This window comes from Pseudochaenichthys georgianus, chromosome 5 (assembly GCF_902827115.2).
Source record: "Pseudochaenichthys georgianus chromosome 5, fPseGeo1.2, whole genome shotgun sequence".
NCBI lineage: Eukaryota > Metazoa > Chordata > Actinopteri > Perciformes > Channichthyidae > Pseudochaenichthys > Pseudochaenichthys georgianus.
In genome coordinates this window covers 32,666,202-32,686,197 of record NC_047507.1, presented here as the reverse complement: position 1 = coordinate 32,686,197, position 19,996 = coordinate 32,666,202, and the positions used below count along the sequence as shown (strand labels likewise).

The 19,996-nt window shown below is 41.0% G+C and overlaps 1 protein-coding gene across 5 annotated transcripts in view; it reads left to right on the top strand.

Moving 5' to 3' along the window:
* The first annotated feature begins 442 nt into the window (after positions 1–442).
* chd5 (chromodomain helicase DNA binding protein 5) overlaps positions 443–19,996 on the top strand; it is a 62,223-nt gene continuing 42,669 nt past the window's right edge. For 4 of the 5 annotated variants that reach the window (XR_004552165.2, XM_034082889.2, XM_034082888.2 and 1 more), the window contains exons 1-4: positions 443–743; positions 10,633–10,784; positions 17,736–17,954; positions 19,591–19,709. Coding sequence is in view for 4 of the 5 variants with exons in the window: in XM_034082889.2 (XP_033938780.1) it covers positions 677–743; positions 10,633–10,784; positions 17,736–17,954; positions 19,591–19,709 (557 nt within the window). In the remaining variant the exon portion in view is untranslated. Of the gene's footprint in view, positions 744–933; positions 995–10,632; positions 10,785–17,735; positions 17,955–19,590; positions 19,710–19,996 lie in introns of those variants that run through there. The other variant, XM_034082892.2, reaches the window with a different exon arrangement.

Genomic DNA, 19,996 nt, shown 5'->3' with positions numbered 1-19,996 from the left:
AGTGCAATTTTGCAGTTAGGGAGCCTGATACTGAGGGGAGTTTTATCCACATAAGGCGCTAATTGAAAGTATAAATTAGACAAATGTATTAACTGACATGGAAATGTTCACTTAAGACATAATGGTGGTTTTTTAACTCCCTAAAGTCCGGATTCATATGTATAGCCGGGCATGTGAGTGAATATTAAAGCAGCAGAAGTTTGTCTCTATTCTCCGGACTTCCAGGAGGAATGTTCCGGCGACAGGCGAGGCAGAGTCCGCCTGTTAGCCGCACATGGTGCTGCCTCGCGGGGTGTTTTTTGTTGTTGCACACTACTAGTTAAAGTGGCCACTAGTAACTAAGCGAGCATGACTAACTAGTTGTGGGTGAAATTATGGGATGCATCGTCATGGCAACAGACCAGACGTCACAATCTGGGCATGTGTGTTCCATTTTTGTCTTTCTTATTTTTCAGACTGCAAGACCTGGATAGAGATCAGTGGAAAATATTATTTTTAATTTTTTACGCGTGAAGAGAAAGCCCCAGATTCACTCAAAAATTTAAAAATAAAAACATGTTTTTTAACTGAGCGACGAATACATTTGTTTTTGGGTGAAGCCTGGGCTGCGGCGTCTGGAGGGTTAACTTTCAGTATTCTCAGCCTAAAAGGGGGCTTTGGGGGCTATGAGATAAAGATGCCGGGGTCGCTGAGTAATGAAGACGAGGGACAAGACGACATGGATTTTGAAGACGATATGCCAGGTGAGGGAAAAGGGGGGAGGCGGGGTGTCCTTCACATTATGTTTGCGCCGCTACGCCTTGAATGCGGGGAAAAGGGCTTGTCCTGCGTTCCCGAGACCCGAGAGGAAGAGGAGGGGTGGGGTGCAATAAGCAGAGTCATGCTATTATTTTCGGCACGACCTAGTGTCTTAAAGGTGGGAACAGGGTTTTTAGGGTTTCAGCTGTCCCACCATCCAGCCTGATTTGCGGGCATGATGAAAACCCTGCTGCATGTAGGCTGTTTTTCTCCTCACAGGCTGCATGCAAGTGAATGGCTTTTACCTTTTAGACAAGTTTGTTTTCCAGAGATATATTTTTAAACCATGACAATTTATTCGCCTGCTGTGATTTTTCTAGAATGTGTGCGTATGCTTTAAAGTGGATTTGCGCTACAGTGACAACATCCGTGTTGGTTTTGTTATGGATGATGCTCTGCTGTTTCCACTTGTGATCAGGAGGCTGCTCTAACTTTAAATGTTTTTCCAGAACTGCATGGCCGCAGAGGTGTGAAAGCCACGTGTATAGGCTACAGTAAACAGTGTTGATCAAGTGTGGCTTGGTGCCTCTTGACTCGATCATGTGCACTGTTGATGGTTAGGTCCCCAACAGCCCCTAAGCTATGGGTCGGGCACTAACTGAAATGAACTGTAACCCACATTCTTGACACAAAGCTCACTTAGTTCTCATGAAATGTTCATGAAAACCACATTGGTGCAATATTTCATATTGCTGTTAAATTAATCTGTCAACTACTTTGGCATGGAACCATTAGCCTACATGACATTTTCACAACTTAAAATGTAAAGGAGCATGATGCACAGAGAATTATATCCGCTTATAAGTGACCCGTCTACAAGACACTTGCCATATTGTGGTCATTTGGTTTTCTTGTTTGTCTTTTTGGAAGTTGTCCATTGTTCCGCATGAGTCTTTGTCCTATAGAATATCTGGTTAAACACTTCATTGGTTAGAGAACCCTTAGGGTAGAAAACCCTTACATTCACAAAAATATATCTTTCAAATAGTTTACAATTTCAATTTTCTTCACCGCTGCATCCCGACTTCTGCTCCTCTGGTGATTTTTTCCAATGGTGGGATCAGCTAAAGGCTACAGCTGCCATGCCTTTGAACTTAAACTGCTAACTGGGATGTCTGTCATGCTGAGCCAGAGCTGGCTTCAGTCAAACCTGATCCTAAATTGCTGAGGATCTGTTTCCTGCTCCAGAGTGTCAGAGGCTGAGGTTATGGAGTGCATTATACTGGGCAGGAGAACCAGACATCTTTATGCCATGGCTGTAGTGCAATCAATAGATTCATATTTTATTTCATTCCTTGCAGCTTGCTGCAAGCATTAGATGATTATTTGATGGTCTGATGTCAAGGGCAAGACTCAAACAATGCTGTATTGTTTTGCCCTCTTCTCTCCTTTTATACCACAATGTGGAACAGTTTCATAGTTAAAAACAATAGATGGAAATAGAACTTAATAGCATATAAAGCCAATTAAATGTTGTCCCCAGCCATAGGCCTGCTTGCTAAGTGGTGATATTATTTGTTTTAATCTAAATGAAGGTCCTTTGTGGATTTAACAAAGGAACATCCATAGGCCTTCCTGAAAAAGGTACAAGAATAAGTAGAGTCAAAATTATGAAAGCTAATTAATAATTTCCACCAACATGGTTGCCATGGTGCATATCTTGCTAATTTTTCAATGCTCGTTTTAATGATCTTGAGCCTCAAAAGCTTGTTATTTTTGTCCCACATTCACAACAAAGGGGAGACATAAAATAAATGTATAGCGCTTATCATCGGCACAACATTGTTATCTCTTCCCATCATATTTTTTTCTCCTAAATACATGCAATGTTTTTCATAAACCAGATGAATACTTAGAGTATTGCATTGCGTAGTGTGCAGTATGGAGAGATAAAGACAGAGAGAGAGAAGAGCAGTGTTGAGCGGTTGAAGCATCATCTCTGACTGCCAGCCGTAGCCTGGGGAGAACACAAGCACTAATGCGTGTCCCCAATAACCCGGTAGTTGGTTAAACATGTATAAGAGAGGAAAAGTACAATTTATTATGGCAGGTGAGGGAAGATGTGTGCGTAGTTATCCAGTTGGAAAAATCAAAACATTTCCATGTGTCAGTCTTAATTTGATTTATCTCCGCATAGACATAACTCTGTGTTTCGTTGGCTAGATCAAAGGGACACTTTAACACTATTAACCCTTATAATATGTAGAAATCAGACACAATTATATTGTATTTATTGTGTTTCATTGAAGAGTCTTTGTGTGTTTATCTTATTACTAACCATGAAAATCCATTGTTCTGCTGCTGATAAAGGAAGCAGATTCTTATCAAAGTGACAGACAAGGTCAGGAATGCAGGTCACATTTTTCCCATCATCAAGATGCTTCCATGCAATTAATTTGCTACGATGTAGAAGCATGTCCTTGGGGGACTTCAGGCCCCTAAAAAGCTATTATCTATCACAGTGTTTATTTGTTGTGGCACATAACGTGTCCTAATTCTCTTTGTTTCACTCCGGGGGATCACACTGTCACAGATTGTTCCGTTGTGTTTTCTCTTTTAATTGTTTTGTTCTTCCCTAAAATCGCAAGATTATCATGGGCTTTTGTGTGCCTACAAATGTTATCCCCAATTGGAAAAAGGTCTATTTCTGGATCCCTCGCTGTGAAAGTTGACACCATTTTATCCTACTGCACGTGCATGAAGCCTGTGCACGGAAAACATGCTTTTTTTCTAATGTGTGTTTGCAGATGAGCAGTGCAGCATTTCAGTCTCTTTAAATCTTCGTTATAGTGCACACATTAGGATCTTGTGCATATATTATCTATGATAGATATGTTTTTAATGGCGCTATTTGGTCTTTATCCCTCCATCACTTTGATGATTACATTTTCTAATAATAGTCTATGGATGTCTTTGTCTGGAGGCGTTTGAGGCATATAAGCACTTGATCAATGGAGAGATGATACGAAATGGCTCAGTTTTTCCTACATCGTGGCAAGCTATGCTTGGCAACATTAAGTGGGCATTTCCACACGGGGCCAACAGAGAAAGGGCTCATGTGCTTTCCAGTAAACTAGCTTCCTCACTTGGGAGTCGCTAATGAATCTCCCTTCTAATGGGTCAGTCCAGTGGCCAAGCCCTTGCAGGAAGGTCAAAACTGTGTCTGTGTCATCCGTCCACACTTTACAGATGCCTCTTTTGCCAAGTGGAGCTTTGGTCCTCTCTCTATCTGAATCGGTGCCAGACCTCCCTGTGCCACATGACTGAGCGACCCCCCTCCCCACTACTCCCCTTCCAACACCTGGCACAGCCCGGTCCACTCACCAAGCAGACAGATTATCATTCCACTGATGGCTTCCCCTTTGGGGACTTCACAGGCCATTTACTGTAGGCAGGTGTCAGAGTACAAGGCAATGCAGGTGTTAAACACAGGTCTATTTTTTGTTATATAATCAATTGCATTGTTGTCATATTCTTTTGAATGTTAATTACATACATAACAGAGAAACCATTTGTGTATGTGTTCAATATTTTTTTGGGATTTTCAACAACTATGTCACCGATATTATGCTGTACTTCCAGCACAGGGGTGCTTCTTTGCTAAATGCTAACATGTGCATAGTGACCTGCTAACATGCTGATGTTAAGCATTTATTCTCTATCTTCTTAAATAGCAAATGGACCCCAATTATAAAGCACTTTTCAAGTCTTTGCAACAACTCAAGCGCTTTTACATAGGCTACAGTAATTTGCCCATTCACAAACACAGACAGAGGCTAGCATACAAGGTGACACCTGCTCATCAGAAGAGCCTAACATCACACACACTAAAACACTGTTAGCCATGGTATCGGGACTCATTTGGGGTTCAGTATCTTTCTCAAGGACACTGTCGAGGCTTGGGATCAAACCATTGACCTCTTCACTCTACCTCCTGAGCCACAGCTGCCCTTAGTTTAGCCTGTTAGCATGGTTAAATGAGCTGAGGAGGGATTTACTGGTCTTTGGTCAGTAAGAAAATACTTAATTATGGCAATGAACTAAGTCACACAACCACCAAAGTAATTACAGATCATCTGTAAAGGGACGTTCATATTTTTACAATTTTTCATAGCAATCCATCTGACTGTAAAATATATGATTCGGAATCTACAAATGTTAACCTCATGCCAGGAAAGGAGCACCAGTCAGTAAGATTTAACATCTAGTAAGGCATTTTTGTACACATTTTGGTACCAATCCATTTATGTTGACATCTTTTACAGACTAAAACGTTGATCAGCTGATGGTGCTGCAGGAAAGTCAGGAGAATCACCAAAGCATATGATTCGTCCTGTGGGGACCATGAATGTCTGTTCAAAATGTCATGGTAATCCATCGAGTAGTTGTTGAGATATTTCAGTATGGACCGAACGATCTACAGACCAACACTGCTAACAGTAGCATGTTGCCAGCATAGCTAATACATACCTTGCATGGTCTGCTGCATATAGGAGTACTGTAAAACCTACATCAGTAACACTGCATCATCACTGTCAAGTCTAAGTGATTTATTGTACAGAAAACGGCGCATCTCCATTTGTATCTGAGCAGGGGCGGATCTAGAAACATATTCATGGGGTGGCAAGAGGGTGGCAGGAGATTTTCAGGGGTGGCATCCCCTGGCAGAAGTATATGCTGATTTAATCGCAGTCATATCAATTAATGTTAACTTGGAAAGCCACAATATTTATTTTAACTCAATAACATTAGGTGACATTATTGTGGCACATCAGTAAAGCCTTAAATATAAATATACAAGGTGGCACACATAATGTAATGAATTTTCACTGAACAATAACTGAATGAGTTTGTCTCACTCTTAGACCAGCAGGGGAACCAAATCAATGCAGACTGCTGCAATAAGTACATTAATTAACTGTCTCGTCGATGTTTGTCTGAATGAATATGATACTATTAACAATCATATTATTCCTATCAGCTGTCAATCACTGTTATGATTCACATATTCAGTGTTATTATTAAATAAACTATATTTTTTGGAGGAGTTAATGATGAATGTTCCTCAAGATGCTTGCTCACCCTCCTTCAAATATGAAAGACAAGTAATTACTATCATATATCAAAAGAATCAAAGGAACAGTTCAGCGCCCCACAACTTAATTGCAAACAGTTACAACCTTGACTTTACATCAGAAAGAACAAACATTAAAGAAGTGACTAACTGCATCAGTTAGGGTTAAAAAACGTGTATTCAGCTCAAACATACACATCGCTGCAGTAAGTTATTATCCAGTGGAAAGTCCTTACCTACTGGCCTAGTTAAATCAAAGTGGTTACTTTCTGTCGGCTGGGCAGTGTAGTTTTACACACCGTCTTATTTGACTTTCTCAGGACTTGAAACAGTTTTTCATAAAGAAAAAAATATATTTACACACGTAAGGTCATCATCTTAACAGTTTATTATTCTCATCGACTCATCCGTGAGCAGAGCATCAAGTTGGCATGCCTATAACAGCTGAATGTGGCGATTACCATCTTGTCCAGCAAAACGCCTCACAAACTTATTAAGATTTAAAACTATGGTGCATTTTGATTCAATGCTGAGTACAGCCTGAAGAACATATCGAGGATTAAAAAACTAATGTCACAACAGGACTTAGAAAAGCTTGTCCATGCTTGTATCTTTAGTAGACTCACTCGACTACTGCAATGGTGTATTCACAGGGCTGACAAAAAAATCCATCAGAAAGCTGCAGCTGATTCAGAACGCCGCTGCACGTGTCCTCACTAACACTAAAATAGTGGATCACATCAGTCCAGTTCTGAAATCTTTACATTGGCTTCCAGTCGGCCAAAGAATTGATTTTAAAGTACTATTGCTAGTTTTTAAATCATTACATGGTTTAGTACCAAAGTATATTGTTGAACTCCTGCATAATTACGAGCCATCAAGGTGCCTCAGGTCTTCTGGGACGGGTCTGCTATCGGTCCCGAGAGTAAAAACAAAACATGGAGAGGCAGCATTTAGCTATTATGCCCCGACAATCTGGAACAAACTACCCAAATCATGCACATCCGCAGAAACGCTTACTATTTTTAAATCGAGACTAAAAACATATCTCCTTGGCTGCTTTAAATTGAGCTGCTCATATTCGCACTACAGTATGCCTTTTAAACATGTATTGTATAATTTATTTTTATTATTTTATTATCTTTGCTTTGTAATGCCTGTTGTAAAATGCCATTATATATGTGTTTTTACTGTATATATTCCTAAAAGGTATTTTAATTTGTTTTGTAAAGCACTTTGAATTGTCGCGTACAGAAAAGTGCTATATAAATAAACTTGCCTTGCCTTGCCTTACAGCCAAACTTGACAGGCTCTTCTCTGTCATTGTAGACTGCAAATACTTAATTCCTTCAAAACGACAATGCTTCTCATTTTGCGCTGTCCCCCCGTTCAAATGAAATCGCCGCCAATCATATTTCCAGGCTCGCGCCAGGGCCGGGGGAGGGGTTACAAGGCTCACATCTTGTGCTGCATTCACTTGCACTCGGACATTAGAGATTCTCTCTCATAAATGTCCGATGAGCCACACATTTTCTTTCAAAACAAAGCTGCCAACTGGGGTGGCAGCTGGGGTGGCAAGGCATTTTTCTGAGGTGGCAGCTGCCACCCCGTGCCACCCCGTAGAACCGCCACTGTATCTGAGCCATCCATGTCATCATCTGTTCATCTAAGAGAAATGTAAGGGTTGCCTGGCAGGCACCTTACATACATCTGAAAGATAAAAGAGCTCCCTGTTTGAGAAACTGAATACATAAACTCAAGGCTTTATTTAGAAATAGAGATATAAAAGAGAGTGAAGCATGTGGATCTCTGTGTGATGCAGAAAATAAGAATAAGGAGACAAAACCTAGATAGATAGATAATCAGTGGTTATCCCGCCTTAATCAGACACTAAAAAATCTTTTCTGCAGACGCCTGTGGAGTTTTAGTGTTATAAATGCTGTTTTAGGTGCCTTTGAATACAAAATTACTACCTGTACATTTACATGAACATTAATAATAACTACCAGTGAAACATTGAGTCAGTTGGCAGCTTTATCAGGCACAAAAAGCACAAGTTTCCCCCAATTAACACTAAAGAAGCTGTGACACACTTCATCTTGTGGTCAAAGGAAACACAATGGGCCTGACATTGCCACTGATTAAAGCTTCGAAAAAATGCTGGTGGTGTGTGTGTCTGTGTGGTGTGCCTCCTGCTAGCTTTGCTTAAAAGAGGATAAGTGGTTGGTGTGGTTTGTGTGTCTACTACACAGGAATCCCTCCTCCCAAACTTCTCACTCCAGCTACCCAGGGGAGAGGTAGACTGCATGGCTAGTGTTGGCTGATTGACTCTGATACATGTGCTTTATATTTCATGTCCTTCGTTCTTTCTGCATGAGACACAGAGAGTCAGGGAGACCCGTTCATAGAGTGACAGAGAAAGAAAGACAGGCAGAGAAAGAGAACCACCTTTAATCTGTTCATTATCCTAGTTTAGTGTGTTAGTACAGTACGATAGAAAGCTGCATAATCACCTCAGTAATTACAGGTCATCTAGATCTAATCACTAAAGCCAGTTATGTTAATCCTCCTGGGAACATGAATGTCTCGACAAAACGTAATGGCAATCCATTAAGTATTTGTTGAGAGAATCGTGTTTGCATGATAAAATGTCGCATAATCACCAAAGTAAATACAGGTCATTAGAATCAGAATCAGAAATAGATTTATTGCCAGGTTGGTTCACACGTACGTGGTGCATCTGATAGGGGACATTAATGTTTTACCACATTTCCTTGCTATCCGTTTGACGGTTATAGATTTGACTAGAAACAAAATGTCAACTTAATAGTGGCAAAAGAAAACCAAAGTCAGTAGGATTAAACATCTGGGTATCACTCATTTACACATCTTTTGTATCTGTCAAGCCAGTATGCTGACATATTTCACAGGATAAGAGAACACTTTGACTAGCTGGTGGTGGTGCTTCAGGGAAAGATAGAGGCATTACTCAATCCAGAAGGGTTCATCCTCTGGGGAACATGAATGTCTCTACAGATGTCATGGCCATCCATCCAGTAATTGTTGAGATATTTAAGTCTGGACAAAAGTCATGGATGTATGGCAAAATGCAGATAGACTGAAGGAGACAGAAATACAGTCAGAACAAGACAACAACCTTTATTCTTTCAGTTGTGTTACATTATAAAAAGTCAGATATTCACCGAAGGAATTTTAGATAATCTGATCAATCTATTTGAATGTGATATATTTTACTCAGAAACTCAAAATGTCAAGGTGGGATAGGAACACCAAAGTCAGCTGGATTTAACATCTAGTGATCTCGCATTTTTTATTACAAAAGTGTTGTACCAATCAATCGTAGATGTTTTTATATATATATATATATCATAGAATTAGAGAAGACTTTGACCAGATGGTGGTTGTGTTCAGGTAAATTGGATTCATTGAAGCCAGTTGGGTTCATCCGCTGGGGAACATGAATGTCTCTACAAAATGTAACGGCAATCGATCCAGTAGTTGTTGAAGTTTTTATATATTCCACAGGATTAGAGAAAATCTTTTTGAATGTTATATTTTTTTTTCAGGAACTTAACATTTCAACCTAATGGTAGGATGGGAACATCAAAGTAAGTAGGATTAAACATCTGGGAATGACGCATTTACAAATGTTTTGTATCAGTCAATCCAGTAGAATCTGACACGGATAAGAGAACACTTTGACTAGCTGGTGGTGGTGCTTCAGCGAAAGATAGAGGAATTACTCAATCCAGAAGGGTTCATCCTCTGGGGAACGTGAATGTCTCTGCAAATGTCATGGCCATCCATCCAGTTATTGTTGAGATATTTCAGTCTGGAAAAATTAATGTACTGAAGAATCAACAGACCATCGCCGGAAGATAGACTGAAGCAGACGGAAAGTTAGTTGGATTACGAGAACAAACTTTAGTTGCATCCTGCGTGTATTTCTCTGCTTGTCTCTTTATAGTGATGTATTGTTTGGGACTGTCTCTCTTCCTTGCTTACTCCTCTGTGACCCACTATAGCGTCACTGAAGTCTTCCGCGCTCAGCAGTCAGCACGTTGGTACACAGCAGCTCTGAGAGAGTACAGCTGACAACCAGCAGCAGGTCGCTTTAGTCCCAGCAAGCGTTAAAGCTGAAGATATGCTCAGTATAGCTCAGTGGTCCTCCGGGGAGTTCCCATTTAGCTGCGGGGCGGGCGCTCCATCTATTTGTGCTTTGACGGGCAAAGTTGATCCACACTCAATGATGTGTGTTTGTGAGGTTTATTTTGCCAAGTGCTCCTGCTGGTCTGGCAACGATTCATTGTTTTTATTTTCAAAAATAGACTGGCTGACTTTTCACTGTGTTTTCTCGTTTCACGATGCAATATCTTCACATTGATTCCTATATACAGTATATATAATATACATATATACATACATATACATATACAATATATAACTTACAATTATGTAAAACTAAGGAAAGAGGCAAATCTTCTTATTTTAAATTATGTAAACAGTAAATGTTTGCAATTTTTATTTGCCACTTGACTTTTTGTATTATTTAATCATCATCATTTCCTTTTTACCTTCTGTTGATCTTCTGCATTTGTCAATTTAGCCTAAAGATGTTGTCGCATTAGGAGATGGTTTGGTTCTCATACTCTAATGCCAAATGTCCGAATGTATCGCCTCTACTTCATTATGTACTACATTGTGTCTTGATCAGAAAATGTTTGTTGTTTCGGTTCCAGATGATGATGAGGAAGGTGAGCGCAACACCGTTCCACTCACACCCCTCGACAGCTTCTTCTCCGACAGCGACTCCCTTAAACAACAAAAGAAGCAGAAGCCCAAAAAGATGAAAGAGGGCAAAATGCCCAAAGTAAAGAAGAGGAAAAAGGAGGTAAGATGTAATTCCCACTCAACACCATTCAGTCTTGACCTCGGACACAGCGGCTTTGTGGCTCCAAACCACTGCTCCTTTGATGTCTCTGCAATTGGATCAAAGGTGTGTTTTGGCTGCTGCGCTGCCTCTGTAATCTAAATGAGAGGCAGCGAACTGTCTCAGGCTCAGAGGAGGCTGGCTGCAGCGTCACCGTCACTGCCAGTGTCAGTTTAAGGCACCAAGGCACACTTTGGAGTGGAGATTTGTGCCTGTGGTGTCGGTGTAGATGGCAGGGATTGTAGTTCAGAAGTACAGCGACTGCGCCAAGCTAGCATTGGGAGTCAGAGCTGTGACAGACATTAGTTTCCAATGTTAGGAGAACAGGTCAGAGGTACATTAGTCTCAAATATTTCCACAGAGTATTGAGCTGCTTCCAACATTCACACTAGTGACTTCATTCAATCAGATTTATTATGGTTATATCACTTAGATTAAGCTAATCACAAACTTTTTAATTTTTAACGCATTGAGCTAGCATTAGCTATCATTACCTATAGGTGAAAAAAACCCTAATTGATTGAGTTGAGCCATGGTGTGTGTGGTAATGCTTTCATATTTATATTGGCCCTGCTATGGTCTAGGGGTCGGCAACAGGCGGACCGCGGTCTGGATCCGGACGCCGACCTATACGGACCCGGACCTATAATCAATACATTAATAGGGGATTTCAATTTTGACGGGGCGATTCAATTTTAACCGCCGCCGACAGGGGGCGAAAGAGACGAGTGAGCGATATAGGGAGAGAAACACAGAAGAAGAGACGAGAGAGCGGCAGAGAGAAGCAGAGAGGAAAGTGAGTGAAGAGAATAATTAGCGATACAGGGAGAGAAGCGGAGAGGAGAGTGAACAGGCGTGCTAGCGGCAGACAGGGAGAGACACATAATTACACATGGCGCTCTCCAAGAAGAGGAAAGTGGACGGTGAGAACAGAGCTTTGAAAGCTGAGTTTAACCCTAACAGACTCATGCATGTGCATCCTGCCCACTGGGAGCGCAGAACCAGTGTGTCTCATTTGTTCAGAGACCGTGGCGGTCATTAAAATTGCCAAAACGCCACTATGAGATAAAACACAAAGTGTTTGACCAAACATTCCCTCTCAAGTCAGAACTGAGGTCCCAAAAAATAAGCAGTCTCAGAGCCCGATATGATCAGTCCACCTGGATCAAAAATAAAACTAAATATGGTTCCAGGGCAGGCTAACCGAGGCTAACCAATGAGCACCTGCATGTGTATGAGAATGGCCCTGACTCCATTTCAGCCCAGATTTAAGCTCCTGACAGGACAATAAGCTCCAGCTCAATTCTCGCCCTGAATAAAAAAAAGTGAGTGAGGGGCTGCAATATAAGAGGGAAAGAAAGATAAACTTTAAAACTGTTCAATTGTTATGATGTGTAAAGACTGATATTGTTCTATAATTGGCTGAAACAGTTAAGTCATGATGTGAAACGGTTAACAAAGGGAAACTCAAGCTGCTGCTACACTTTATTTTATTTATCTAAAATTAAGCACTTACTTTATTTTCTCTATTTTATTTGTAAATGGAGCCCGAGGGGAACATTACATGAATTGTACTTTCTTTATTTGATTGGCAGTCAGTTGTTGATTACATGCAGACGTTGATAAAGCTACAGGCTACTTCAATATATATCGCACTAATTCATAAAGCAACTTAGACATTTTGATGTTCCGGACCTTTGCATGGGGACATTTTCTCTAACTGGACCTCGTTGAATTTTAGTTGAATACCCCTGGTACACTGTCTTCTAGAAGTTCAACTTGAGATTTCCGCTGTGGGAAACATCTGGTTTGAATGCTGCTCTATTCTCCGACATGGTCACCAGCAGCTGCGTACTTTGTCTCTGCAGCCTTTGGTATTGGGAAAGTAACAGACAGTTCAAATACTGTATGATACTTTGATACTAGTTGTCTTACTAGCTTCAGCTGGAAATGAGGTCAATGACAGCAGAGATTGTAGGCTGGTGCTACACCATATTATGTGACAATAGTATTGTGTTTAACTCTATTTCCTCTTGATTTGTGTTTTTGCTTGCTTTAACACATCAGTCCTACCCCAACCATCTTCACCACTCATAACTTAAACCCATAGTTTACAACTCACAACCCTAACTTAAGCCCTAACCCCAGGGCAAGACTGACTTTGTCACAACACATCTTGTCGAGATAACTAATCCCTAATTATGTCACAGGATTTGAAGAGTTGTCATTGTTAACAACGCTTTTTTAATTACACATGTTTAAATGCTCCACTGTTACCATAACATCAGGGGTAGTGTGACAAACAAAGGCAACATCTCATGAAGTCAGCCTCGACCTTGCCTGAAAAGTGTAATCTACCTTAGCCTTTCCTGGCACTTTAGCCAAACCCAGAGGCCATAAGATGTTGTCCGCGCATGTTGACGATGGCTGTAACAGAGTCAGTGACACAGCCAGGATGTTCCCCTCTGCTGGCTGGAGGTGCCGGCAGTGCTGCGAGGAGCTTGGCCGGCCAGCCTGCCACCCGGCCCCCTGTGGTAAACACTGAGCTCCGGGTCTCACTGAGCTAATGAGGGGGGGACTCCCTCTGACACTCTCCTCCCTCTCTCTCTCACACACAGGCTCTGCTCTGTATTCTCCTCTTTCTTCCCTCTCCTCTCGCCTCCCACATGCATCGCCTAACTTTGCCTTGATCGTGATGCGATTGCCTTTGGGTCACAGCAAACTGCAAATCCTTCCTTTGTTATTTCTTTCTTTTAATATTGTTGAGAGATCTTAATTAAAGGGGCCCTATTATGCTCATTTTCAGGTTCGTATTTGTATGATGTGCCTCTGCTGTGACATGTTTCCATGCTTTAATGTTCAAAAAGCCCCTGCTGTAGCACATCTTTTCACCCTCTGTCTGAAACCAAAATAAAGAAACGAGGGTTTTACATAGTGATGTCATTATGTCACATAGGTAAACAAAAGACTTCAATGGAGGTTTTTCCGGCAGGTGGGGAGTGTGTGGGAGTGAAACTCTTCAATATGGGGATTTTAGCCTTTGGTGACCATTTACATGCACACAAACCTATATAATAATAATAATAATAATAACTGGGATTTCTATAGCGCCTTTCAAGGGACCCAAAAACATTCCTTTTTTTATTATTATTATTATTAACAGATATTAAAGAAGCTGAGATACATATATATAGCAGTCTAAGGGGAAGGGACAACCCCAAAACGCATTAAAAGGGCCTCTTTAAAGTGTAATGTGTGTAACATAAGTTGATTTGAATGGCCTGTGACTGTAAACAATAAGACAGAAGAAGAAGAAGAAGAAGAAGAAGAAGAAGAAGAAGAAGAAGAAGAAGAAGAAGAAGAAGAAGAAGAAGAAGAAGAAGAAGAAGAAGAAGGCTAATGGAGCAAGCTGATAATGGGGGTGAAGGTAGGCAGAAGAAAGGTAGGAGGTGAAGATGAAGGGGGTGTTTTTCTTTCTTGCTTTTTCTCCCTATTATTTCTCCCTCACTCGCCCACTGAGGAGCCGCTGCTGCTGCTGCTGCTGCTGCTGCTGCTGCTGCTGCTGCTGCTGCTGCTGCTGTAATTCACTTCCAATCATTCCCCAAAGGTCAGTGCCAGACAGGGGCCAGAAGTCAATTGGGGTCAGAGACTGTCAGTGGAACATCCCAGTCTCCGGTCAGAGCTGCTGGAGAAAGGCTCATCTGCAGGGAAACACAGCCACATTGTGGAAATGAAAGGATGTTCTGTTTCCATTTCAACAAAACAACAAAACAACTAGTTAATTGGAAAAAGAAGAGGCCACAATAAAGCGTCTATGAGGGAGCCACTTTCATATTTTGCTGACATACACTTTGTTTTAAGATGGGCCGCTGTCTTGTTTTTATAAGCTCAGTATCCTCTCAAGGATTGTGAGTCAACAGGCTCACAACGGGCTGTTGCTGATTCCTGCAAAAGAGAAGAGGCTATTGTTTTGGAAGTGTTTTCACAGCAGGATCTTTCCTGTTGAACTAGATCTTTATTGAATATCCTCTCTTTTTCTTGCTCATTGTCTGTTCGCATACCCTCTGCGATCCCCCTAAGGTGGAGCCATTATGGGGAAGCATCTAATTTGATTATGCTATCAGCACTTATCTGATTTTCTGCCCTCCAAGTAGAGACACCCTCTTTGTGTCCTCCTCTGTCCTCTGATGTGTGTGTAACGCTGAACTCTGGGCCAGGTTGTTGCACACTTCCACTTTGTCTTTGCAATTGTTTTCAACAGCGGTTCTGCTTCTTAGCTTTTCCCTCCTCCATTTCCACCCCCACTCCCATCCCCCATCCATACTATCTTCAAACTGTACTCTCTCTCTCTCTCTTTCTCTCTCTCCCCCCCACCTCTCTCTCCTTCTTGTTATGCATAAATGAGATTTGTCTAGACGGGTGCTGGAGCACCAGCTCTGCAACCACAGGCCTCTGCATAACAAGCTCGTTATGCAAACGTGTCTGATTGGATGGCGCCGTTCCATTGGCTGCCACTGTGATAGAGTGTGTATTTGTGTGTGTGTGTGTGTGTGTGTGTGTGTGTAGCCTTATTGAAAGAGAGAGTGAGAGAGGGGAAAAGAGTGAGAGAAGAGAAACGTGTGCATGGGGGTGAGCTATGAGAGAAAACTAAGAGAGGAGAGAGAGTGAGAGCCAGACACTGCTCAAATATGGTCGCCATGGCAACACAGCTAGGCTGCTGGTAGGGCTGGCGGGCGCTGCGGCAACGTGAACCTTTCCACTGCGCTACAGAGCCAAACGCCTGTGAGTCTCTCCATGAATCCACACAGGCCCGCTGAGCAACAGGCAGCGAGCAGAGCACTCCGCGCTGTGCACTAATTCACTCTGTAACATGCACACAACACGCCTCTACTAGGGAGAAAAAGAAGCACAAATGACTGACACATATGCATTTCAACACATTAACCTATCACAAAATGAATCAAATAAAACAAAAAATCATTTCATCACATTTCAATAAGCTGATGCTTTTTAGCTGAAGAGACGTACAATAAATAAACCCTGAAGATACAAACTCAGAACAGCAAAAAACATGCAGGTACATTCACTTCAAATATGCCACAGCATTTTAAAGGGGCCCTATTAAGCTCCTTTTCAGGTTTCACGTTTGTACTTTGTGTTACATGTTTCATTCCCTGTCGCAACACCTCTTTTCACCCTCTGTCGGAAACCAGAGCCCAGTCTGCTCTGATTGGTCAATCGCTTAGAGATGTCCCGCCCCTTAGCCTTTCACATTTATGTTGGAGCACTAGCCAATAGAAGCGCAAGTTATACATAATGATGTTGGGATGAAAACAAAGGAATCCAATCAATCCTGCGTTTCAGGCAGGGGGGAGTGTACATTCCACACTACAAGAAATGGAAACCCCCAAAAAAGCATAATAGGGACCCTTTAAGTGCTAATGCATCGGCTTAAAAATAAGCTAAGCCTACTAAGTACATATATCTTTTTTCAATGGCCAAGGTGCATGGGAAACTGTCATTTCTTATTCCATGGTATGTACATGGAGCTTGTCCCACCACTTTGTTGCCAGGTTTGCAATCCAGTAGTGTTTTAGTTAAGGGGTTCCTGGGTCCCACCTGCAGTGAGCGAGAAACAAGCCAATAGATCAAATGGACATTCTGAAGTGTATATACATGCAAAAACCACCACATACTGAGGGGCACCCCAGATCTTTTTCTCTCCCTTTCCTTCTTACTCACTCATGAACACGCACTAGCGAATTTGCTCATATGCAACACTCCTAATCACACAAACAACACCTGTTAACTGTTAGATCCATATAGCCTTGCAGATGTCTCATATTAAAGAGGCAGGAATGCAGGATCAGTTCTGAGCACTGATTGGCTGCAGCGCCGGAGGTGTACTGTGTGCTGGCTTACTTTGTGGTTCAATCGTGTGTGAAAGGTGAACGTGCTTCTCGGCAACTCGCAGCCAAATGTTGACTTGTAATGTAATAATTTCTACATTTCATCACAGGCAGGGAGAATTATAATATTTGTGGTGCAGTGGCACTTTGGAAGAAGTTTAATTTATGCAAATGCCATCAAGGAGAAGCTTTTATCCAAAATGCTTTACAGTATTCTGACATATTTTTAGCGTGGGCGGCCTCTGTGAGAGCTGTAATCCTTAACTCTGGCAAAAACAACGCCATGCTTGTTCGAATTTCACATTTTAAATATCCAGTTTTTATTCTCTAAATTGTATAATTCCATCAGATGACACTTAGAGATGGAGGTATCTATCGTTAAGTACAGATATTAAATTCAGTTTAGACCCAGGAATCTGGCTTTGATGCTGAATTCAGTCAGTCACAGTCACATCTTGAGCTAGAGCAAGATTCAAAGTCAGATTGTTTACTTTTATAAAAATAGCTGTTTGGCAGGAGCTTTTGGAATATTTCAAAGAAGTGTTAAGATAGCTCGGGTGAAATGTCATACAGCACTAATATAGTTTTGAGAGAAATCCTTGAAACTGAACCTGAATCCAAATGTTTTGGGAAAAAAGGGGTCCTTTTATTTCATTGACACATATAACACATCAGTACTTAAATTGAATTCAGGGGTTATTATTTGCAGATCTGGTCTTCCAAGGTAAATGTGTACTGAATTTCTGGCTGAAATGTTGACTTTAAATTCCAAAAAGAAGTGTATTATTAGGCTATAATGAAGTTGCTTAAAAAATGTAACACGGTGACTTATGCTTTAAAAACAAACAAGACAGGGTCAACAACAATTGCACGTTGACAGGAAGACAAAACAAAGGATGACATTTGAAACTACCATATGCTGCTCATGTCCTGCTATCGACCAACCAGCTAATAGTGTGCATGTATTTAAAATATTTTGTATGTGTTCATGTCAATGCCTCAGGGTGGGATCCAGCCCAGAGTGGACAGCGACCTGGAGGAGACCTCGGAGGTGGAGGAGGAGCGGGAACGTCCAGAAATCGGCTCTGAGAGCGAGAGCAGCGCGTACGGGCCGACCAAGAAGAAGAAGAAGAAGCCCAAGGAGAAGAAAGAGAAGAAGCCCAGGAAGAAGAAGAGGGATGAGGAAGATGAGGACGATGACGATGATGATGGGAACATGAAAGTGAGTCTCAGTCGAGGTCCACCAGGCAGCAACAGATCACACCTTATTTTCTACTGGATTCTGTATTTTTTGTGATCAAATTTGTTTATTATTTAAGACAGAAACACAGAACAACATGGCACAAAACACATACATGTGAAAGAACATACATTCAGTTCCCTTTCAAATAAACAAAAACATTATAAGACAAAATAAAAAAAAGATAAAAACACCCGCCCCAGGACCACTGTGGGCTTTATCAAGTGCCAATAGGCAACGAGTGTCATCAAATTACAATTAAACACGCAAAAATAAGGATATGAAAAAGAACCACAGCCGACTTTTCAATGCTGCAACCACACACTCACATTATCCTCTTTCGCCCCATTGATACGGGCTGCTGACAGTTCCATATGGAAGAACAGATCAAACCCATTGCTCAACCATTTTCTTAGCAGCTGTAAGACCAGCAAGAACAATATGCGTTTTTGATATTTAGGAATCTGAAGGGAAGAAATGTCATTCAGTAGCAGAGTTGATAGGGTTGCAGGCAATTGTATTTTTAAATGAATATAGTTTCAATTAAAGGGGTAAAGGTAAATTGCTGGGAAAGTAATGAAACATTACTAGTATTACTTAGTATGGTATGCAAGATTTCTAACTTTTATCGACCATTAAAAGTGATATCAATATATAAACATATACAATCAGTAAATATGACTTTTATATATTTCCTTTCGTTGTATTTTCACAAATTTAAGTACCATTCATTGCAGAATTTACAACTTAAGAGTAATAGATACTTTGCCTAACATTATAGTTTCTGTCTGATATGATAAAAACACTTTTTATTTTTCTCCCTTAACAATCCAGAATATATCAACATTCCAATTATATGTGTTAAAAGTGAATCTGCTGGATGTGGTTTTGGCGTTTCATCACCGCAGCATTTATTTTAGACAGTATCTGCCGGGTCCCGCATGAGCAGGCATAAGCTCCGCCCCCCTTTACCAAAAATACCCTGAATCAGCACTTTAGTAACAGGAAGTGAAATAGAGGGATATGAGGCATAGCTTGAATGGGTGATCTGTTTGATATTTTGAGCAAAACACTTCATAGACATGTTTTGTATTCATTTTTATATATCTGAGACCTATGCTATTGCCTAAGAATGGCATGATAGGTGACCTTTAAAATCCACTCTTAGTGAATGTGCACTGGAAACTTTAAGTTTCCACATCAGGAGAAATGTTGTCACAGCCACGGCTCAGGGATCTAAACCAAAAACGAGACCACATAAGATTTAAACCATGTTTTATTTGAAACTAAGACAAAAGCAACATATTCAATGAATCTGCTACCTCCAGGTCCGTGGTGGTTGAAATGATGAACATGTGTGTGGTAGGGTGAAGGCAAAACAGAAAGGAAACCCATACCAAAAGGCTGGGTTTAAAGAAGCGTTCTCATGTTTTTTACTGGAGGGGGGGCTTTAAAAGTATAGTGTCTCCTTACATTATAAGTATAATTACAGTCCGACAATCCAATGGGAACTTCATTTCCAAATTCATTTCAACAATCTATAAAGGGTGACCTTTCCTGAAAGGGGTTCGAGTGGCCTTCATCAAGCATTATCTAAGTCTCATCTTGATCTCCTCAGGAACCCAAATCCTCCAGCCAGCTGATGGAGGAGTGGGGTCTGGAAGACGTGCAGTATGGCTTCACCGAGGAAGACTATAAAACCATCACCAACTACAAGGCCTTCAGCCAGTTCCTCAGGCAAGCATCTCATTCTGTCAGGGTTATCTTCCTACTGTATGTTAGCGGCTCTCTGTTTCCACTGGGGGGATGTAATCAGTTTTTGTGCTCAAGTACGACAAAGAATTACTTGTTGTCTACCTGAGTATTTATTTTAGTGGGACTTCATACTTCAATATCAGTACAAATAATGTACTTTATTACATTTCTTTTAAATGAAGATGACATTTAATTAAATAAGTCAACACTTTTTACAAAAACAGCTAAGTCAATTAATGTAGCCAATTGTGAAATAATTTATGGAATCT